The 20,940-nt window shown below is 43.0% G+C and overlaps 1 protein-coding gene and 1 non-coding gene across 4 annotated transcripts in view; both read right to left on the bottom strand.

Moving 5' to 3' along the window:
* Positions 1 to 1,385: 1,385 nt before the first annotated feature.
* The window catches only part of PIP5K1A (phosphatidylinositol-4-phosphate 5-kinase type 1 alpha), a 39,937-nt gene continuing 20,382 nt past the window's right edge, over positions 1,386 to 20,940 (bottom strand). For 2 of the 3 annotated variants that reach the window (XM_043458066.1, XM_043458077.1), the window contains 13 exons: positions 19,238 to 19,318; positions 16,445 to 16,575; positions 15,885 to 16,002; positions 15,551 to 15,703; positions 12,886 to 13,185; positions 10,387 to 10,592; positions 9,014 to 9,097; positions 8,151 to 8,199; positions 7,863 to 7,947; positions 6,465 to 6,611; positions 6,137 to 6,266; positions 3,329 to 3,377; positions 1,386 to 3,008 (listed from right to left, as the gene is read on the bottom strand). In XM_043458066.1, coding sequence (XP_043314001.1) covers positions 3,006 to 3,008; positions 3,329 to 3,377; positions 6,137 to 6,266; positions 6,465 to 6,611; positions 7,863 to 7,947; positions 8,151 to 8,199; positions 9,014 to 9,097; positions 10,387 to 10,592; positions 12,886 to 13,185; positions 15,551 to 15,703; positions 15,885 to 16,002; positions 16,445 to 16,575; positions 19,238 to 19,318 — 1,536 coding nt within the window. In that variant the 3' untranslated portion in view covers positions 1,386 to 3,005. The remainder of the gene's footprint in view (positions 3,009 to 3,328; positions 3,378 to 6,136; positions 6,267 to 6,464; positions 6,612 to 7,862; positions 7,948 to 8,150; positions 8,200 to 9,013; positions 9,098 to 10,386; positions 10,593 to 12,885; positions 13,186 to 15,550; positions 15,704 to 15,884; positions 16,003 to 16,444; positions 16,576 to 19,237; positions 19,319 to 20,940) is intronic. The other variant, XM_043458083.1, reaches the window with a different exon arrangement.
* LOC122437545 lies at positions 7,151 to 7,255 on the bottom strand. Its single transcript, XR_006268354.1, has one exon. It is a non-coding gene; the product is annotated as a small nucleolar RNA U13 (small nucleolar RNA).

Here is a 20,940-nt window from a genome sequence, read left to right as displayed (position 1 = left end):
CCAGTTACTTGTTCTATAATAAAATTTATTACCATCTCAATTCTCTTCCTTCCTCTCCAGTTGGGTATTGCCATCATCCTAAATGCACCTAAATTATCCGTCTAACTTGTCAACTTTTTCTATCTGCTGTGATAGAACTGTCATCAGATTGACTTTGGAATTCTTTTACATCCCACTTATGGACAAAAACATTCTACACTTCCCCCACTGACTGCAGCTTAAAATAAAAATCCCTCAGCTTAGCAGCCAGGGTTTCCAGTGCTGCCTCCACCCATACTCATTCCAATATTCTCCCTCAGGTCTCCCTCCACCATTGCTTTCACCATGGTCTCTTCCTTGCTCTCTACAACAGACCATTCTGTTCAGAGTGGAGACAGTGCTGCTGCCCTCAACTGTCCCAGCACTCATGCCCATTCTCATACTTCTAGGCCCTTGTGCTCAAGTGAAACTTTCCCCAACACTGCAGGCCCACAGTAACCTCTATAATTTTCTTTCTTTAAAAAAAAAAATTCATTTTTGATTGCACTGGGTTTTCCCTGCTGCACATGGGCTTTCTCTAGTTCCAGTGAGCGTGCTCTACAGCACAGGCTTAGTTGCCCCTTGGCATGTGGAATCTTCATGGAGCAGGGATCGAACTCATGTCTCTTGCTTTGGCAAGGGGATTCTTAACCACTGGACCACCAGGGAAGTCCACTTCTAATTTTCTTCCATATTTTATGCTCTGTACCACTCTTTCAGAAATCACATCTCATGTGTTCTTTTTGTGTGCATGTATGTTGTACTCTTCTGGACTCTGTAAACCCTTTAAGTAAGATCAATTACTTCTTTTAACCTTCAACTGCCCAGTGCATTGACTGTTCTTACTCATTAGCTGCTGCATAAATATTTGTAGAATGATCTTAACAAAGTAGGGAATAGTGGTGTTGAGGGGAACATCCTAAGCTCAACCTCACAGAAAAACACATGGCTGAGGAAAGCAGTCTCTATGCTTTCCTAAGAAAACTTGGGGCCAAGTTGAGGGAAGGAAAGGGAGAGAATCCTCGGGCCAACAAATCTTAAGCTTGCTTTTCCCACTGTCCCTCTCCTTTCCTCCTAAAGCCAAGCAAAATTTTGAGCTTTGGATCCCCAAATCCCTAGGCAACAGACCTACATTAATTCCTCTTCCAGTCATTCACAGCTTTTCCTTGTCAAGTTTAAGTTGTTATGATGGAGGAGGTGGCCAGAAGGTAATGAATGAAATCATTTCTCTCAGCCTGAGTTAGTCCAAAGCTGGAGTGAGAAAAACTGGAAAGGATGCATTCATTCCGGGTAATATGAACAAAACAGCCTGGGGTAGAAGGGTGGAGCAGATGGTGTATGAAAAAGAATCAAGAGGAAGCAAGAAGTCTAAATAACTGACAAAAGTTTAATGCATTAAAACCAGATACTTATCGCTTTTATATTGTATTTGCCATTTCTGAACAATACAAAGTAGAGGCAAATAGTGACACTTCATAAAAATGTTGACTCCCCATTCCTGTCCTTAAGACCCAGCCTCCCTCAAGTATTCCCTCCCACCCATGACAGAACTCTGTCCTGAATAAAACACTTAAATACATCATAAATAGTAAATTATGAAAAAAAAAAATAGCAAGAATTGTTTCTTTCCTTCTTGTAAAAAAGAACATGGCAGCAAAGACAGGCAGCCAGAAACTGGCTGGGGGTGTCTAATATAGACAGTTACTCAGGGTGAGGACTAAGCTACTATCAAGGCAGGGTGGGATGGAGAGGGGACAGTACAGGGATTCAACAATCTGCCAGACACACCAGGACCCCTTCTTCCCCTGAGAGAAGGAGGAGGATCAGATGGTGAACACAGGGAGAAGAGGGATTACACAGCCCCCATGTCCACGTTCTCTGCGTGAAGAGAGGTGGCAGGGTGTGGCGCACAGCAATGACTGCACTAAGGCAGGAATCTGCTGGCTCCCTATGCGTTTAAGAGAACATTCTCTAGCCTCACAGTTACCTGTTCAACAGACAGGTACCCCCGTCTCCATCTCAGCTCCACTAACAGCAGAACACTGTAGGAAAAGGTGGGAAGAGCAAGGAAGACATCTCCTTTGGAGAAGAAATCTAAAATTCATTTGATAAGTCTTCATATTTAGAAAAACAAGCAGAATACATTTCAAATTGCAAAACAGTAATAATGATTATGGCCTGGCAGTGAGTAGGGTTCCGCCCTGTGAGCCCCAAGACTGCACCACTGTTTAACGAGAGGGTGACGCCTGCCCCGTGTCCCACTCTCTCCATTCCTTCAGCCTTAAGAAAGTCACTGAGAGAGGAGGAGTTAGAGAGGAGCTGCTCCCGGCAGAGCAGTCCCCACCTTCCGTTTCTCAAATACCAGGGCTCTTCTGAGGGAACCCTGTGAATAGGCATCTCTCCAATACTTCTGGAGTTTTGATCTGAAAACTGGTTTGAAATTGTGTGCTATTTTCCTTTTCCTTTTTTAAGGAAACAAAAGGAGAGGGCTCGGAGGTTAAACACCCCCCAAAAAACCTTTACAAAGATTACAGGAGTCTTCTTCCAGAGAAAGAGTTAAGGTAGGGATAAGGTACCAGCCAGTCTGTCCTGAGGAAATTAAAGAGTCCAGCTCCTGATGAAAGGTAGATGAGGGGGAAAGAAAATCGCCAAGTCCAGCAACCCCACTTCCAACAGGAAGAAGGGGGATCTGAAATCATTCAGTTGTGGAAGCCAAGGCTGGTGAGTTGAAAACTGGTTTCACCCAACTTGAGAGTGGAGAGGATGCTGCCGTCCTCAACTGTCCCGGCACTAATGCCCATTCATAAGGAAGGGAAAGGAGAAAAGGTTCTTCTTCTTCGGGGGAAATGGAGAGCTCTCCTAGCTTCCACTGCACTCCTTTTTTGATGACCAAGAAAAAGAAAACTCAGCACTGCTGGGTCAAGGGCTGACATCTTGGGATCACAGAGGTGGTTGAGTCTCGCTCCAAGTCTTCTGAGGATTTTTGCTCACTGAAAAGGTAAAGTGTATAAAGTTAAGGATGTAGAGTATGAGATAAGGGGACAGGAAAGGAATTCAAGTTAATTTCAACCTAGATGGCAGACCTAAAAAGTTTCCTTCTAGTCCAGTCTCAGGTTCCAAGAACACAGTACCAAAAAAAAAAAAAAAATCCACACCCCCCCACCAAACCAAAAATTTTTAAAGTAAGATTTAAGGGAAGGGGGACACCCAGTCCCCCTAACCCTGACAACTACTTCCTTGCTGTACTCCATCAGTGGTGCTGTTTATACCCTTTCAAAGCAGCCACCTCCCCCACATCCCAGAAACTTACATGGACGAACTCTGACTCTGGAACTTCATGTTTTTCCAAGAGGGTTGAACTAACAGGAGTGGGGGAAAAAAATGGAGGCAGAAAGAAAAATCAGTAAATAAATGAGAAAAAGAACTCTCAGGTCAAATCTCAGACTGCTTCTCCATATTTCACTGGGAATCAACTTAGAATTCAGAAAGAACGGACTAAGGAGTTACTAGATCTGGAGGCACATTCTTTTAATTAATAGTTTCTTGACTTCTGTAAAATACTTCCTTAACACCCTCCTCACTACTACTTTCAATCCCCAGGTGTGGTAGGCACCCACCAATCACTGCCACCTGACAGTCATGCCATCATGTCATTTTCTGCTCAAGTGTGGGCTGCACTTAGAGACTGTTCTAGCGAAGAGAATGCACCACAGGTGATGGAAGTCAAGTCTGAGATTAGGCTGTGGAGCATCCTCTTGGGCACATGCTCTCCAGTTTGTTTGCTCTGAGGAAGCTGTGGCCATGCTGTGAACTGCATCATGGAGAGGACCATGTGAAGAGGAACTGAGGAATACCGCCAGCCAATAGCCAACAAGGAATCCTTAGCCCAGGAGCCTGCAAGACACTGACTCTGGCCAACAACCACAGAAGCTTGGAAGCAGATCCTCCTCCCTGGGCAAGTCTTCAGATGAGACCACACTGCTGGCTAACAGCTTGACTGTAACCTCCTGAGACTCTGAGCCAAAGGCACCCAGCTAAGCCATACCCAGATTCTTAAGCCACATAAAATCTGAGGTAACAATATTTGTTGTTTTTAGCTGCTAAAATTTGGGGTAATTTATCTCACAATAGGTAATACAGATTTTTGTACCTGGAAATGAAATGCTGCTGTAATAAAAATCTAAAATGTAGAAGTGGCTTTGGTAGAGAAAAATGGGCTTTGAGGATAGTTTCAGTCAAAGTTTAAAAGTGTCCTGAAGAATTCTGGACTGTAAGGGGTTTGCCGCTAAGGGCTTAAAGGGAAGTGAGAAAAATCTTATTGGAAATCGAAGGAAAGGGGATCTTTGCAATGTAGTGGAACAAAGTGTAGTGACAATGTCATCTATACTTATGAGGAAAGTAGAATATGTGCCTAATGGACTGGGTGACCTAGCTAAGGAGATTTCTAAACCAAGTGCTGAGGGTGCCACCTGGTTTCCTCTTAATGCTTACAGTAAAATACGACAGGAGAAAAACACATGAAGGAAGGACTAGGAAACAGAAAGAAGCCAAGACTTGAAGGTTTTGAAAATTCTGAGCCTCTCTAGATAGCAAGTAATGCTAAAATTAACAAATGGGTAAAATCTAAGGCACTGCTAGGAAAATGTGGTCTATAGATGAAGCCATGGGTGTAACTATAAAACATCTGTTAAGAACTCAAAGTACTATTGAGTCATACGAAATGACATTCAAAAGATTAAGGGTATGTCTCTCAGATCCTCTCAACTTGAACAGGATCTCTAAGAAGCATAGAGCTTATCAAGAAGGTATCTGTGGGTATGGCTTTGGTATAACAGTAAATCCCAGTGAGATTCATAGGAAGCCCACAAAATCTCTGAGAGCATTAGAGCAACAGACACATTGTTCTGCTTGGACTAAAAAAGACAGAAATAATACACAATGAAGAAACCACTGGATCCTCAAAATTCTGGCAAGTAGGCTGAGAAAATGACTCAGGTGCAAGCACATTCTAGTTTTCATGAAGACTCCGAAGGCAAAACCAAGAGTCCAAAAGGTAAAGCCAAAAGTCATGAATTATTCTCATGCTTTGAGATGTGATAAAAGAAACCCCCCCCCCTCCAAAAAAAAAGAAGAAAACTCCAGCATTTGCTGGATTTTAGGCTCCTCTGTGCCTCCTGTTTTCCGTTTTTTGTGCAGGAATGTGTAAAGATTTTTTACTTTCTTGGTTGTTTGTCTCATGGTGGTATGCTGGTGTATGGGGAGAAGACAGCCTGTCTCTTTTATTGGTTTCACAGGTCCAAAGTGATCCCTACTTCCTGATACATGCTTAAGTACATGCACTCTCACTTGCCTATGCTAAGTGAAGCCGGCTGCCATGTTCTGAGTTGTCCTCTGGAGAGGCTCATGTGGCCAAGAACTAAAGGAGGCTCCCAGAAAACAGCCAGCAAGGAACCAAGGCCCTCAGTCCAGCAACTCACCAGAAACTGAATCCTGTCAAAGAGCACATAAACGTGAAGTGAAGCCTCTCAGTTGGCCTTAAGATGAGCCTAGCCCTGGCCAACGTGTGACTATCATGTCATGAAAAACCTTGAGTCAAGAAGCCAGTTACACTGCACCTGGATTTCTGACTCACAGAAACCATGATATATGTATGCTGTTTTAAGTCACTAAGTTTTTGGGTAATACATTATGATATAATAGGTGATCAACACACCAAAAACAAAACTAACTCACAATCCATATAACAGATCCTTTTGAAAGGCTGACTGTTTACTTTCTTCAGTGCCTAGGAATCCTCCCAGCCTTAAATCCTAAGCTAAGAATTCTCACTTAAGTCATCAGGAAATGAAGCATTTATTAAGATATTCTGATTAAGTATCGGCAAAGTTTGTACGTAAGGGTTTCCCACCACCCCTAAAAACACAGAGATGTTGATACACTTTTCCAAATCACTAAAGATGAGCTCTTAGGAAGATGAACGTGCAAAAGTATAGTGAAGAGCGAAAGACAATAAAATCTGGGGAACAAAAAAAACAAACCAACAAAATTATGGAAGTTCTCAAAAGACCTGAAGAGAGAGATGAGAAGATTACATGGAGAAAGAGACCAAGGAACCAACCTTGTAGTTAGCGCTTGCAAAGTCTCTCCAACTACAGGTGAGAAATAGGGGTCAGGAATAGTCGAGACCTCACTGATTTTCTCCAAAGGTGGAGTCTGAGGTAAAACATCAGGACGACCCAAGTGGACGCCTGGAAAAAAGAAAGAGGAAGAAAATCAATAAATCAAAAAGAAGAGAAAATGGGGTGGGGGGAATATAGGAAAAAATATGTAGCAACTTGGCTTTTCGTGAACAGGAATGGGGAACAGAGGTCCTAAGCAGAAAAAGATACGGGCTCAGAGGGAGGGAGGGAGCACCCGTCACACGGGGACTCCAACCCGGCGCTGACCTGGCTCCACTTCCGCATTTGTTGTCACTTGTGCCTTGTGTTCCCCAGAGACTGATGGCTGGTAAGTTACGCAGGAGTTGCCGCTGGGGCCTGCTCGCCGAGAGAAAGATGAGCCAGACCGAAACTTTTTGGAAGGAGAGGGCTTCACTTCAAAAGGGAAAGAGAAAGCCTACTTAGCACCTACCTCAGAAACAGTCACCAAGACATAAATACAACTTGCTAGTGTCCCCAACAAAAACCCAAGGTTGTTCTTCTGCAAAGCAGGAAAAATGGTTAATGTCAACAAAGATGGGCTCTATGAACTGCTTATCAGACGAGGGGGAATCTCAGTTCACGTCACTTTAGAAAAGAAAGCGGAGAACCCAGAGGAAAGCGGATGCGTATTTCTCCCCTCCTACAACCCTGATGGCTTTGCTTCCACCAGATGACATGTCTCCTAATCCGTAATTCCTTTTTCTTTAATAGTAGCCTTCAGTTAAACCAGACACTCTATATCCTTGTAGAACTTGACACACATAGCACCATGATGATACTTTACACTTGTTTATATTCTTTTTGAAAAGATTATTCTATGTTTGTTAAGACTGTTTGGCATGCATAGGTCCTCTTTGCCTCACTGAGGGATCACTAATGGCTATGATGAGGAGATGGAGATAGGAAGGAGCTGGAATTTTTTTTTTTTTTTACGTCAGACAGGTAATGTGCCGATGTCGTAACAAGGTTTGGAAGGAGGCACATGTCACGCAGCAGCGTGAACACCCAATCATCATGCTCATGAACTACAAAAGGATCTAGGAGCTGGAATTTGCCAGTGGCAGTAGCATGGAAGGTTTGGAAAGAAGAACACTGGCACTTCCCAACTCCCTTCCCTAGGTTGAGACCCTAGCAAAAAGGTAAAACCCACAAATGAAATAAGAGGAAACTGAGGAAGCAAATCAGAAGTGAGAGAGACAGCAAGAGGAGAGCCTCTAGCTGACTAATACCTGCTAAGCAGACATGAGTATGTGCTTCTCCAACCTTCTGACCCTCACCTGAGAGCCCCGTGGCCTTGGGGATGCAGTGGTACCCCTGCCTCTCTCTGTCCACAGAAGTCTGGCTGCGCCCACCCCAGCCTGTGGCATGGGTCCTCCACCCACAATTAAGTATTTTCACAGTCCCACCAGTTTCTCAGAAATGCCCCTCACCTCCACGACACATGTAGGGATTGCCAGGGGGGAAAGCAGCAACTTGGTAATGACTGGGGCAGAGTGACTGACATAAGGATGGGCAGCAGCTCTCAAGGGATGTGGGTAAAGGAAGAGAAGTCTCTGGCTTTGGCAGTTTCCTGACAGAGGAGTCCTGCCCCCACCTCTTGAAGTAAGAGAGCCATTGGAGGGTCATCTGGCAGAAGCCACTTACAGGGGATCTTCTTAAAAACTGTAGTGCACATGAAACGCTGGAACCGTTCAGCGTAGAAGCTGGGGCGATGCACTGATACGGTGTCCTGCAGAGGAAACAAGATGGCTGGAGTTTAGAGAAGGGGAGGCCCAGCAAGAGAGTCTCTAGTCTAAGGGCCATTTTTCCCTAGGCTGAGACCCTAGCAAAAAGGTAAAACCCACAAATGAAATAAGATAAGAGGAAACTGAGGGGGCAAATCAGAAGTGAGAGAGCCAGAAAGAGGAGCACCTCTAGCTGACTGCTACTCACCCCATCATGTACCAGAGCTTTCCAAGAATGCTCCAACTTCTTAACAAATCTGTCAAGAAAAATGTATACATCATGAATTCACATTAAATGAATGACCTTATAGATTGTATTTAACAGACTTGAGCAATCATAGTAGAAAAACTTGAAAAGACAGAAGCCAGGAAAGCACTCCCACTATTATGCTATAGTTTTTCAAAGAACAGACAGAGTACTGCTTATTCAGCATGGAGATCAAAGCTGTTTCTAAAGTAAGCCAACTATCCCCTCACTGGAAAAGGATACTTAATACATCCTGGCAAGTCAGGGACAAGAATATTTATTGTAAAAGGGGAACTGTAGGGACAGACGGGCAAGCCTGGAAGGAGGTCAAATATTGTCCAGTCCTCACTAGTGCCTGAAATCTTACAGGAGCAAAACTGGGGTCTAACATTTCCAGCTCTTCCCTCACTACCATCCACTGCTTTAGTCCCACAGGCTAATACTTTTCACAGAACAGTGATCCCTTTGTTTTTCTTCCATGGAAAAGAGGAATGTGTTTCCAACTGTATCCCAATGTGGAGTATGACTCATCTCACAGGTTTTCCACAAAGAGCCAGCAGGATGGCGTATTCCACCCTGCTGCTTCTGAGAACTGACTCAGCTTTCCACAAAGGTGTATGCTATGTTTGTGAGATGGTGGGTAAGGAAGTCAAGAGACAGGCATAACCAAGGAAATAAACCACCATTTGAAACCCAGTGAGGCAAGCAGCCAGACTGCAACTTACTGTTCTTGCTTCAGGAAGAATTTGGTGACAAACCCATCTAAAAGAGCAAGGTGAGTAAGTCTATATCCACTATGACCCTGGGATTGATATGTTTCTCACCTGTAAGACTGCAGAATGTCAATGATCCCAATATAAAGCAGCAGCCTTTCCCCTTTACTATTCCGGGCTGGGATGCCACCCATACTGGAGAAGACAAGAAGGAAAGAGTAACAGTATCTTCTGGTTAGTAGGCAGGAGCTTCTGCTAAATTCAAACCCAATCAAGACCTGTAACTGAGACCTAAGCACAACTGTCCCATCTTCCATAAACGGGAAGAGTGAGAGCCTTCACCCAACCCCAACCACTTTGGAGTATTTACTATATACAACTTCTTGCTCTCCAAATTTCACTTGCCTGCCTCTCCCACCCCAATTTCACCAAAAAGAATCTAAAAATCACCCCCTACTCAGCAATTTTAGGAATACTCTCCCAATTAACTCTAAACTTTCTTAGTACTCTCTTTTTTTGCCCTGCCATGTGTCTTGTGGGATTTTAGTTCCCTGATCAGAAATCAAACCCAGGCCCTCAACCCCTGGACCACCAGGAAATTCCTCCCTACTACTTTAATTTATGCCCACTAAGACACTCTTCTTGAGAATCATAATAAAGAATACTTTAAATGAAACCATCCAAAAGACATTTGATACTTCAGTAACTGCACTTCTCTGGTCCATGAATGTAACAAAGATGCCTTCCATAAAAAACTGAAAATCACTCAGTCCTGTCTGACTCTGCAACTCCACGAACTGCAGCTTGCCAGGCTTCTCTGTCCATGGAATTCTCAAGGCCAGAATACTGGAGTGGGTAGCCTTTCCCTTCTCCAGGGGATCTTCCCAATCCAGGGATCAAAACTAGATTTCCCGAACTGCAGGCAGATTCTTTACCAACTGAGCCCCTAGGGAAGCCCCAAAATACTGGAGTGGGTAGCCTACCCCTTCTCCATGGGATCGCCCCAACCCAGGAATCAAACCAGGGTCTTCTGCATTGCAGGTAGATTCTTTACCAGCTGAGCTAGTTCTTAGAGAATCATGATAAAGAATACTTTAAAATGAAACCACCTGAAAGACATTCAATACTTCAGTAACTACTTCTTTGATCCATGAATGTAACAAAGACGCCGTCCATAAAAAAAAGCCTGTAATAAACTGTTTTTGATGAAGTTCTTACAATCTGCAGGTATGTATCTAAGACTCTAAGCCACATTTTTTAAGTCTCTTAATTTTGAACGGCACTCCTTCAAGGTTTACAAAGCCCAAATTTAAGAATCTTCCTTTCCTTTTACATTCTTAGGAACGCTCACTCTATAGTTCTCAAAGTATTAATGTTGACTTCACTGCTGAATAAAGGTTACTCCTCTCAGAAGCTGTGTACCCCTCTCTAGAAAAAAATGCTCTGAGCCTACACACTCCTTCCTGGTGCCCAAGTCCACTCACTGGTCATCAGTCTCCATGGTGCCACCTCGCCGAGCCTCGCCCTGGATAGATTCCATGGCTGTGGAATAGAGAGCCTTTTGGGGGGCTGGTCTGCGAGTATCAGCTGAATATTGTGCTTCACTGCCTAAAGGCTCTCGTTGTGCATGATCTATGTTATGGATTGACACCAGGAGGCTATAGTCCATTATCTTGAAGCTCTGCAGCACCTAATGGAAGGAAAAAATATGATCTGAGTCTTGGGAGGTATGAGAATCTTTTCTCAGGATCTTATAGCTTTCCTGGTCTAACTACTCCAGAGTTAACCACAGGATTATCCTTTGCTCCTACCACTCCTTGGAGAACAGTACACTGACCCTCTCTGCTCTCCCATCCCTGATACTCCTTCAGTTTTCCTTCACCAGAGTAAATACAAATTAGACCACAGCCTAGCCCACAAGACCTTGTTTGTTTGTTCTTTCCTTGTGTCTCTTCATGAAAAGAACATTATTAACTCAATGAAAGAAGAAATATGTATCTGAGCTCAAAAAAAATCCACAGGAGGGTCAATAAAAGCATACTTTTGTGACAGTGCAGATCTGTGGCAGGACCTTATATGGCCAGCTTCACGGTTCAATATTTGCTGAAGCCTCACCATCTGTAGGCTCTGTGCCTGCTTGTGTGGATATAGACACTTAAGAGACCGTCTGTCCTCATGGATATCGTAATTTAGTAAGGGAAACAAACATAAAAATAAATACAATACAGTCTAGTATGTGTAATAATAGAAGTGCATACATAGTTGAGGAATACTACAGAGGTGGTCAAGAGGTATATAAATAGGTTTATGAGGGATAGATTAGAAAGAAAATAAATGCATGCAAACAAAAGAAAGAAAGAATAATGCAATAATGCCAAGGCCTGGAGGCATGAAATAGCAGGCCACGAGCAGATGGGTAAAATCTGGTGTTGCTGTTTAGTCACTAAGTCATGTCCGACGCTTTGTGACTCCATGGGACTGCAGCATGCCAGGCTTCCCTGTCCTTAATTATCTCCTGGAATTTGCTCAAATTCACATCCAGAGTCTGGTGAGGCAAACTGTAGGTGTTTGGCATATGAGAGAGGTTGGTAGGGGCAGGACAATGCTAGGCCTGATGATTAAAAAGTGTGGACTGTCTCTCCAGTTCTCAACCTGGTATACTTCCACCAGTTCCAATAGCTCACTTTGGTGGTACAGCTCACCCAGGCTGTTTTGATAGGTGGGTAAAGGATAAAGAGAATATAGGACTGATTCTTATGTGTAATTTATAAAACCTCTCTGCTCCATTAAGTATCCAGTTCTCACAACCAAAAGAGCCAAACTGAAATGGGCATTATCCTGGAAGAAGAGGCAAAGTAAGCAAAGGAAAGCAAGGATGATAACACTATGGACTGAGTAGATGACAATCCTACAAAAGCAGCTTGCAAAAAAAAAAAAAAAAAGATGTGGAAAAACAAGGGAAAGATATCACAAAACCCAAAAGATGTTAAGAAAGTGGAAACAATCAACTGTCAAACACTGGAGAAAACTCAAGGAAGGACTAAGAAGTACTCTCTACTTGGCATACAGGTGGTCATTGGAGAGAGCAATTCAACTGGAAATGGTGCGAGCAAAAGCCAGGACATAGAGGGTTAAGGCAGGAAGAGAAGAAAAAGGCAAAGGAGAAAGGAAGGCATCATGACATGAAGACATTGAAAAACATTCTTCTACACTTTAAGCTGATGATGGGGGCAGGACGAAGGGATGCTACAGAATAGAGGTAGCTTGTTGAGAAACAAGGCTGGGGGGATGGGAGTTATAAAATTGTTTGGAGAGAGTACCAATCACTTGGAATCTCTGAGAGAAACAGGAAATGCATTAATGAGCAATACTGACGGCCCAAGTGGAGCTGGACATCAGAAATCTATAGAGGAACTTCCCTGATGGTCCAGTGGCTACCACTCCATGCTCCCAATGCAGGGGGCTTGGGTCTGATCCCTGGTCAGGGAAGGAGATCCACATGCCACAATTAAAGATCTTGCATGCAACAAAGACTGACGATCTAGCATGCTGTAACTAAGACCTGGTACAGCCAAATACATAATTCTTTTAATAGTATTAAAAAATCTGTAGAGATGCCAGTATACACAGCTGTGTGATTTTTTCCCAGCAGCACTCAGCCTCCAAGGTATGAATTTGAATTGGCAGGCAGGATCAAAATCTGAACAGTGATGGTGTAGATATGGAAACAAGGAGAATGTATGATTATGAGGCCCAGGACAGGTAGAGGAAAAAAAAGACAGGGAGGGGAGTTAGACCAACAGGGAGAAAGTAAAAATGTAAAGACATAAATGATCTAATGTAAAAGATACTGTAAATGAAGTTTGACACATACTTAAAAATAGAGTCCCATCTCTTACAGATTAAATGCCTTAGAACCACCAAGCTGTTTTAGTCACTGAGATTTCTGGTGCCTGAGAGAGAAGGAAATACGACAAACTTACCAAACAGTCACGCTGCAGGGTCTTGCATAGAGCACTGTACATGTCAGCATCCAGAAAGAGCCCATCAGGGATGTCTTGTAAGAAGTCCAGATCTTTAAGGGTGGGGAGAGGTTTCTCTCGCTCTTTTTGGGAAGCTCGCCTTTTGTATGTTGAGCCCTTGAGGTCATACTTGATATGCATCTTGACTGACCGTGGTAAGAGATTGTTCATTACGACAATTCGAATATTCTTACCACCTGCCTGCACACAGTACAGTCCATAGAACTTAGGCAGCAAAGTCCGAGGGTTCTGGTTGAGGTTCTGAGGGCAAGAAAGTTAAAAAGCAGCAAAAGAGCAAGTCAGCTGATTTTCAGTGAAGCTCAAGGGCAAAACCTGCCACCCACCTTCCTCTGTCTGCTCATGGGATTTCAGATACAATCTGCCTGCCCAGAAGCCCACATTGTAATTGTTTTAAAACTTCCCAATGTATCCATCTCAATAATGGTATCACCACCAAGCCAAGTAGCAGATCCTCCCATATACTAAGCAGTCAGGATACTACACATATGATGAATATATTCCTTTAGAGAGGTTTAAGGGAAGACAGCACTGAAAAAGTCTTAACCCTTAGCCTTCTTTACAGTATATTTTTGTTGAGTATGATGGGAGGCAAAGGAGAGTTCCCTAACTTCTCCAGAACTTCCAAGAGGTATCAACAAGAATGAATATAGTACTATCAAGAGAAGTAACCAACCTCATTCCCTGATTTAGGAGCTGGACTAAAAATGGAAAGCAAAATCATCATTGAATAAAAACAAAAATAAAACAAATGGGATCTAATTAAACTTAGAAGCTTTTGCACAGCAAAGGAAAACATCAACAAAATAAAAGGAAATCCCCAGAATGGGAGAAAATATTTGCAAATGAAGCAACCAACAAACAATTAATCTCCAAAATATACAAACAGCTGAAGCAGGTCAATAACAACAACAACAAACAACCCAATCAAAAAATGGGTGGAAGATCTAAACAGACATTTCTCCAAAGACATACAGATGGCCAAGAGGCACATGAAAAGATGCTCAACATCACTAATTATTAGAGAAATGCAAATCAGAAAAACTACAGTAACATATCACCTCACATAGTTCAAAATGGCCATTATCAAAAAATCTACAAACAATGACAGAGAGAGTGTGGAGAAAAAGGAACCTTCCTACATTGTTGGTGGGACTGCAAACTGGTATAGCTACTAATAGAGTATAGTATGGAGGTCCCTTAAAAAACTAGAGTTACCATGTGATCCAGCCATATCAATCCTGGGCATATATCCAGAGAAAATCATAATTTGAAAGGATAAACATACCCCAATGTTCATTGCAGAACTACTTACAATAGCCATGACATGCAAGCAACTTATATGTCCACTGACAGAGGAATGGATAAAGATGTGGTACATATGTACAATGGACTTTTCTGTGTGTGCGCTCAGTGGTGTCCAACTCTTTGCAACCCCATGGACTATAGCCTGCTAGGCTCCTCTGTCCACAGAATTTTCCAGGCAAGAATACTACAGTGGGATGCCATTTCCTACTCCAGGGGGTCTTCCCAACCCAGGGAACAAACCCACATCTCCTGCATCTCCTGCATTGGTAGGAGGATTCTTTTACCACCTGCGCCACCTGGGAAGCCCCATAACGAACAATTATTCAGCCATTTAAAAAAAAAGTATGAAACAATGCCATTTGCAGTGACATGGATGGACCTAGAGACTGTCATACTGAGTGAAGTCAGTCAGAGAAAGACAAATATATAACACTTTTAAGTGGAATATAAAGAAATGGTAAAAATGAACATATTTCAAAACAGAAGTTGAGTCATCGACGTAGAAAACAAAACGTGTGGTTACCAGAGGGAAAGGGAAGGACATACACTGGGAGATTGAAATTGACATATACACACTACTATAAATAGAACAGGGAGAAGGCGATGGCACCCCACTCCAGTACTCTTGCCTGGGAAATCCCATGGACAGAGGAGCCTGGTCGGCTACAGTCCATGGAGTGGCCAAGAGTGGAACACGACTGAGCGACTTCACTTTCACTTTTCACCTTCATGCACTGGAGAAGGAAATGGCAACCCACTCCAGTATTCTTGCCTACAGAATCCCAGGGATGGTGGAGCCTGGTGGGCTGCCATCTATGGGGTCGCAGAGAGGCGGACACGACTGACATGACTCAGCAGTAGCATAAACAGAATAGATAATTAATAAGAATATACTGAATAGAACAGGGAACTCTGTTCAATACTCTGTAATGACCCAGACATGGGAATAGAATCTAAAGAAAAAGTAGATATTATGTGTATGTATAACTGACACACTTTGCTGTCCATCAGAAACTAACACAGCATTGTATATCAACTATACTCTAAATAAACAAACAAACATCACTGAATTTTGTTTTCGGGTAGGAAGACCTAAGCTAGGTAACACTTAAAATAGGACAGATAAACAAAACTTCCTTTAGCCATAGAGAGGCAAAGGAGATGGGACCAAAAGCACCAAGATGAACTATATCCCTAAGACAGAAGCGCTGACATTGCTTTCCCCCTGACGTCAACCTCCCCAGCCTTGTCCAGGAGTGGAGTGGGCAGCTCAAGCAGTCAGTGCTCTCTGTCCTCTCACCATGTAGTATCCTGGAAGCAGCTTCTGTAGAAACTCCGCCTCTTTGTGCTGGACTGTTTTTATGATGAATTCATCATCACTGGACACGTAGAAGAGGGAACCACTAGCCCCAGAGTTGCAGAGTTCAATCAGCGGTTCATTGCAGAGGGAGTACTAGGGCCCAAAGAAGAGAGAGCAAGAGGTTCAGAGAAACCAGGGCCTCCCCAATCAGAAATCAACTACAGATGCAATTCTACTCTAAAATAAAAAATAAGATCAAGAATGTGAAGAGGTCTTCCTTTGGAAGTACTCCTCTGATACTGGCATCCCAGAGTCCTGAGGTCCAGAAGCTTACCAAGTAATCATCAGGCCGGATACCAAATAACTCCCGAAAGTATCGGAAGGCAACAGGTGCGTAGGTCTTGAACCGAAAGTCATTGTAGTGATGAGCAGGGGTCAGGTTGCTCCCTTCACTGTGGGGTTAAATAGAAGAAGCCATAACTTACCAGTCCCTATAATTTAGGGAGTCCCTTCGGTTCTCTCAGGAGGCATGTCACCCACAGGCAAGTCAATACATGCCTCCTGAGAGAACCAAAGGGACTGGATCAGTCAGTTACATAATGGGACAAAGGTGCAACATAGGGATTAAGACAAGGGGCAGGGAATCATATTACCTCCTACCCAATGCCCTGAATTGCTTTTCAGGGCTCAGTCCACAGGCCAGAGGCTCACACAAGCATCCAAAGTATACCATCTGCTGTCCAAATTCTCCAGTCCCACATCACACTGATTAAAATCAGGCTAAGGATTGGATGCATGCCTAAATTAGGGATGAATCTCTAAAATGTCCTAATGTTGATATAAAAAAGCCACATTTCCCAGGACATTCTTCTGAACATTAATTAACCACTGTACCTTGGGAAGAAAATACTCTCCACCACGTAGAAGTCTTGCATGAGGACATCCCGCTCTGGTTTGGTACTCAGGCTTCCCACAGTGTGAGTAATGCCTAACTGGATGGCACCTTTTAAGGCTGATGAGGTTGTCTGAAACAAGAGGAAAGTTTCTAGTATTAAATCTGATTATAGCAGTAAAAACTCAGGAGAGAAGAACCAGAAGAAATAATGGAAAGCAAATGCCCTTCTGGGCAATCCAATTTCGCCACCCTCATGGCTCCACATCGCAGTGAAGCCTGCAAAGACTGGAGAGGCATGAAGACACAGAGTAGCAAAGGTGTGACTGTGGGAGGCAGCCTTCACTAGGCAAAGCGTTCTCTTCAACCCACATCTACCTCTGCAAGATACACTGAAATGAGAAAACAATCTTAGGTCTCACTCCAAAGGTTCCTGCCCCCGGGGGATACAAAGTCCTCCAAACATTTTATTCATCAGATACAGAATGTAACTAAAATTAAATGATATTCTGACTGACTGAAGCTCAGTCCTCTAAGGCCAGGCCTGAGTGATGTCCCAAGGCCAAGAGTGGCAAAAAAAAGCTACTAACAGATAAAGAAAGCCTGAAAAATTAAAATTATTTCTGAGAGAAGTATTTAGCTTTAAAATTATCATGTATGTGTGCTTAGTCGCTCATTTGTGTCCAACTCTTTGTGACCCCATGGACTGTAGCACTCCGGGCTCCTCGGTCCACGGGGATTCTCCAGGCAAGAATACTGGAGTGCGTTGCCATGCCCTCCTCCAGGGGATCTTCCCAACTCAGGGATTGAACCCAGGTCTCCTGCATTGCAGGTGGATTCTTTACCATCTGAACCACCAGGGAAGCCCATTATCATACTATGGTCAAAATACAAGAGCCCCATTCTTGCAATCCAGGATTCCAATGTCATGAGAAAATGTCATATTAACTAGATCTGTGCTATCTAATACAGTAGTTAGTAGCCACACTCTGCTATTTAATTCTAAGTTAATTAAATTTAACTTAAAAATCACTTCTTCAGTTTTGCTAGACACATTCAGGTATGATTAGTGGCTACCACACTGGATGACACAGTATAGCACATTTCAATCACTGTAGAAAGTTCTATTGGACAGTTTTGTTCTAAGCAATTTCCCTATCCCCAACCCTTACCAAGTATTACTTGTCTTTCTACTTAGTCCTCATGGGGCATTAAAATTATAATTAATTTTTTAAGTGCTTGCCTCTCTTAGACTAGAAACTCAGCTTTTTGTCTGAGTGTTCAGCACATAAAATGAGCTCAATAAATGTCTGTTGAATTGACATGAGCCTCAGAGCCCATTCCTGGGAAAAGTCAGGTCCCTGACAGAGAATGAGTGAGTCTACCTCTGTCACTCTGGACAACGCGGTAAGACAGAAAACAGACACAAGAAAATTGACATGGGCCAGACAAGGTACAGGTGCCATATAGGGGTTTAACACTCTACCCCCAGGAAACCTAAGCATCTCCAATTAGTCCAGAACTGAAGAACTGGATCACTCCAGGATGCTCCTCTTCTGTTTTCCCTTCACCAGTTCAATTTTCTCTTCTTGGTTATTACTACTATCTTTTCAATCCATTTGATATCTCTAGCTCAAAATCAGGTGCTCTAGGCTCTATTCACCAACTGAAACTATAATCTTAAAAAAATAAAACCTAGGAGCTTCCCTGGCGGCTCAGTGATGAATAATCTGCCTACCAATGAAGGGGACGCACGTTTGATTCCTGGTCCAGGAGGATCCCACATGCCGTGGAATGGCTGAGCCTGGGCGCCAAACTATTGAGCCTCTGCTCTGGAGCCTGGGAACCACAACTCCTGAGCTTATGCGGCACAGTTACTGAAGCCCGTGAGCTCTAGAACCCGTGCTCTGTAACAAGAGAAGCCACCCCAATGAGAAGTCCGCACAGCACAACTATGAGAGTAGCCCCTGCTCACCACGACGAGAGAAAAGTCCACAGCAAAACAAAGACTCAGCACAGCCAAAAACAAATAAATATTTAAAAAACAAAAAAGACTGGAGAAGGAAATGGCAACCCACTCCAATATTCTTGCCTGGAAAAGCCCACGGACAGAGGAGCCTGGCGGGCTGCAGTCCATGGGGTTACATGACTGAGCATGTGTGCACGAGGGTGGAGGGTAGCAATAAACTGGTAGAACTAAAAAAAAAAAGAACAAAAAAAAACCCCCAAAAAGACACACAAAGAAAGAAACACATTTGACCTGCTGTCTGTATCACCAGGCTGAATTGGATCGAGCCTTCATTTTGTGTACATCCAGCACCACAGCAAAGACAGACAAACTTCAAAAGACATGGTTCCCCAAAGCTAGGTAAAGATGGCCTTGAGGGCTTCTTGCAATTTGTTTGTTTAGTTACTAAGCTGTGTCCGACTCTTTGTGACCCCATGGACTGTAGCCCACCCAGTTCCTCTATCCAAGGGATTTGCCAGGCAAGAATGCTGAAGTGGGTTGCCATTACATGTTTATATCTTAACAGGGAAACTCAATTGCTTCAGCTCAGTGAAAATTCATCTAACATCAGATTTGTCCATTAAGAACATTCTCATTTAAACACATATACAGATATGTGTTTAGATAACTCACCCTTTGTGATGTAAATTCTAAAATTCAAATTGTATAATGGCTATTGTGCAAAGGTTTAGGGTATCAAGAAATGGGACAGAATGTGGAGAACATAATCAAAGAGACAAAACTAGCCCTTCCTGGAATAAGATGAAAGGGTTCCACTCAGACGCACCTTTTTATATGTTGTCTCTCCTGAGGAATCAACACCTCGGTGACCTATTTTCTTCATGGACATGCCAGAGGAATAAGGCACCTATAAAAAGAAGACTAAACATTAGTATATAATTCCCACCTAATACATCCAACTGCTACCATGACGGTACATCAAAATAAAACACTGAACATACCCTTTTTAGGATCAAGAACATTTTATAAAGTCTTCATAAGATCTACCCCATGCAAACACAAGTTACAGTGTTGCTGCCCAAAGAATTACAACTGACTGAAAAAGAGCACTCCAAAGGACACATATTTCACCTGTGGTCCTCAGAAAAATGACAAAGAAAATTAAAATGATTATCACTGAAGAAAAGCAGAAACAGGGGAAGTAGGAGATATTAATAGCAGCCCCAGGAAAAAGGAGAGACCCCCAGTGTACAAAAGCAAGACAGAAACAGAACTTCACAGACACAGATTCCTTTCAGAAATTACTCCTCTAACTTTCAACCCAACCTGAACACTATTTGCTCAAACTGACTTCACTAGCAGAAATGAACTGAGCTGCTGCTGCTGCTAAGTCGCTTCAGTCGTGTCCAACCCTGTGCGACCCCACAGACAGCAGCCCACCAGACTCCCCCGTCCCTGGGATTCTCCAGGCAAGAACACTGGAGTGGGCTGCCATTTCCTTCTCCAATGCATGAAAGTGAAAAGTGAAAGTGAAGTCGCTCAGTCGTGTCCAACTCTTCGTGACCCCAGGGACTGCAGCCCACCAGGCTCCTCCGTCCATGGGATTTTCCAGGCAAGAGTACTCGAGTAGGGTGCCATGGCCTTCTCCGAGAAATGAACTAGCCACTGGCAAATACAAGTACCGTAAGTCCAGATATTAAAAGGCTGAGGCAATGAGACAAATTCTCTAAGAAAAGGGCCACCCTGCCTCAAAGAGATTCCTGAGAATATGATACGGCTTTGTTTTCTACTCAAACGACAGCCTCGGAAAAAAAGGAAGAAATAAAACCAGTGGAGCAGAACCTAGAAGGCTATTCTCCACAGCCAAGATGCCAGCACAATAGACATGAAGGTATTCTTCATAATGCCAATATTCATTAAGTTAATAAAGCCAAAAGGCAAAAAGACTATTGGAAATAGCATGTTACCATTTTAGGACCTGATATTTAAGTTCTACTATTCTTACTAAGGCCCTTAGTGGAGAAAGCCCTCAATAAATAACCTGACAGACCTTGGAAGATGTTCTAAGAGAAAAGCCTAAAATCCTATGCCAAAAGGGTCCACATTTGGCCCCGTCACAAAACCCAGGAGAGATGCAAAAAGTAAAGAGAGAGTCAGGAAATACATCATGAGAAGAAAATTAAACAAATATAAGATACTCAGCACAAAAAAGAAATACAGGAAATCAACAGCTTCAGTATGGTTAAAAGAAGTTTGCCATATTCACTGAAACTATGCAATCAGGAAGTATTAACAACAAAACAATAGAGTGAGTTTTAGTGTCAGACTGGCTTTGAATCCCAACCTTCTTAATGCCATATGAGACCTAGGGCAAGCTAAAGAACCACTAATCCTCACTTTCTTCAACTATAATACATGGATAACAACAGTATCTACTGTAATAGAGGTTCTTTGCAAGATTAAATAAGAATACCTACTTAGATACATTATTTACATTTTGGTACACTACATATATGAACAGTATGAAAA

The sequence above is a fragment of the Cervus canadensis genome, chromosome 2, assembly GCF_019320065.1.
Source record: "Cervus canadensis isolate Bull #8, Minnesota chromosome 2, ASM1932006v1, whole genome shotgun sequence".
Classification (NCBI taxonomy): domain Eukaryota; kingdom Metazoa; phylum Chordata; class Mammalia; order Artiodactyla; family Cervidae; genus Cervus; species Cervus canadensis.
The sequence above is the reverse complement of the archived record's forward strand: the minus strand, read 5'-3'. Positions and strand labels throughout refer to the sequence as shown.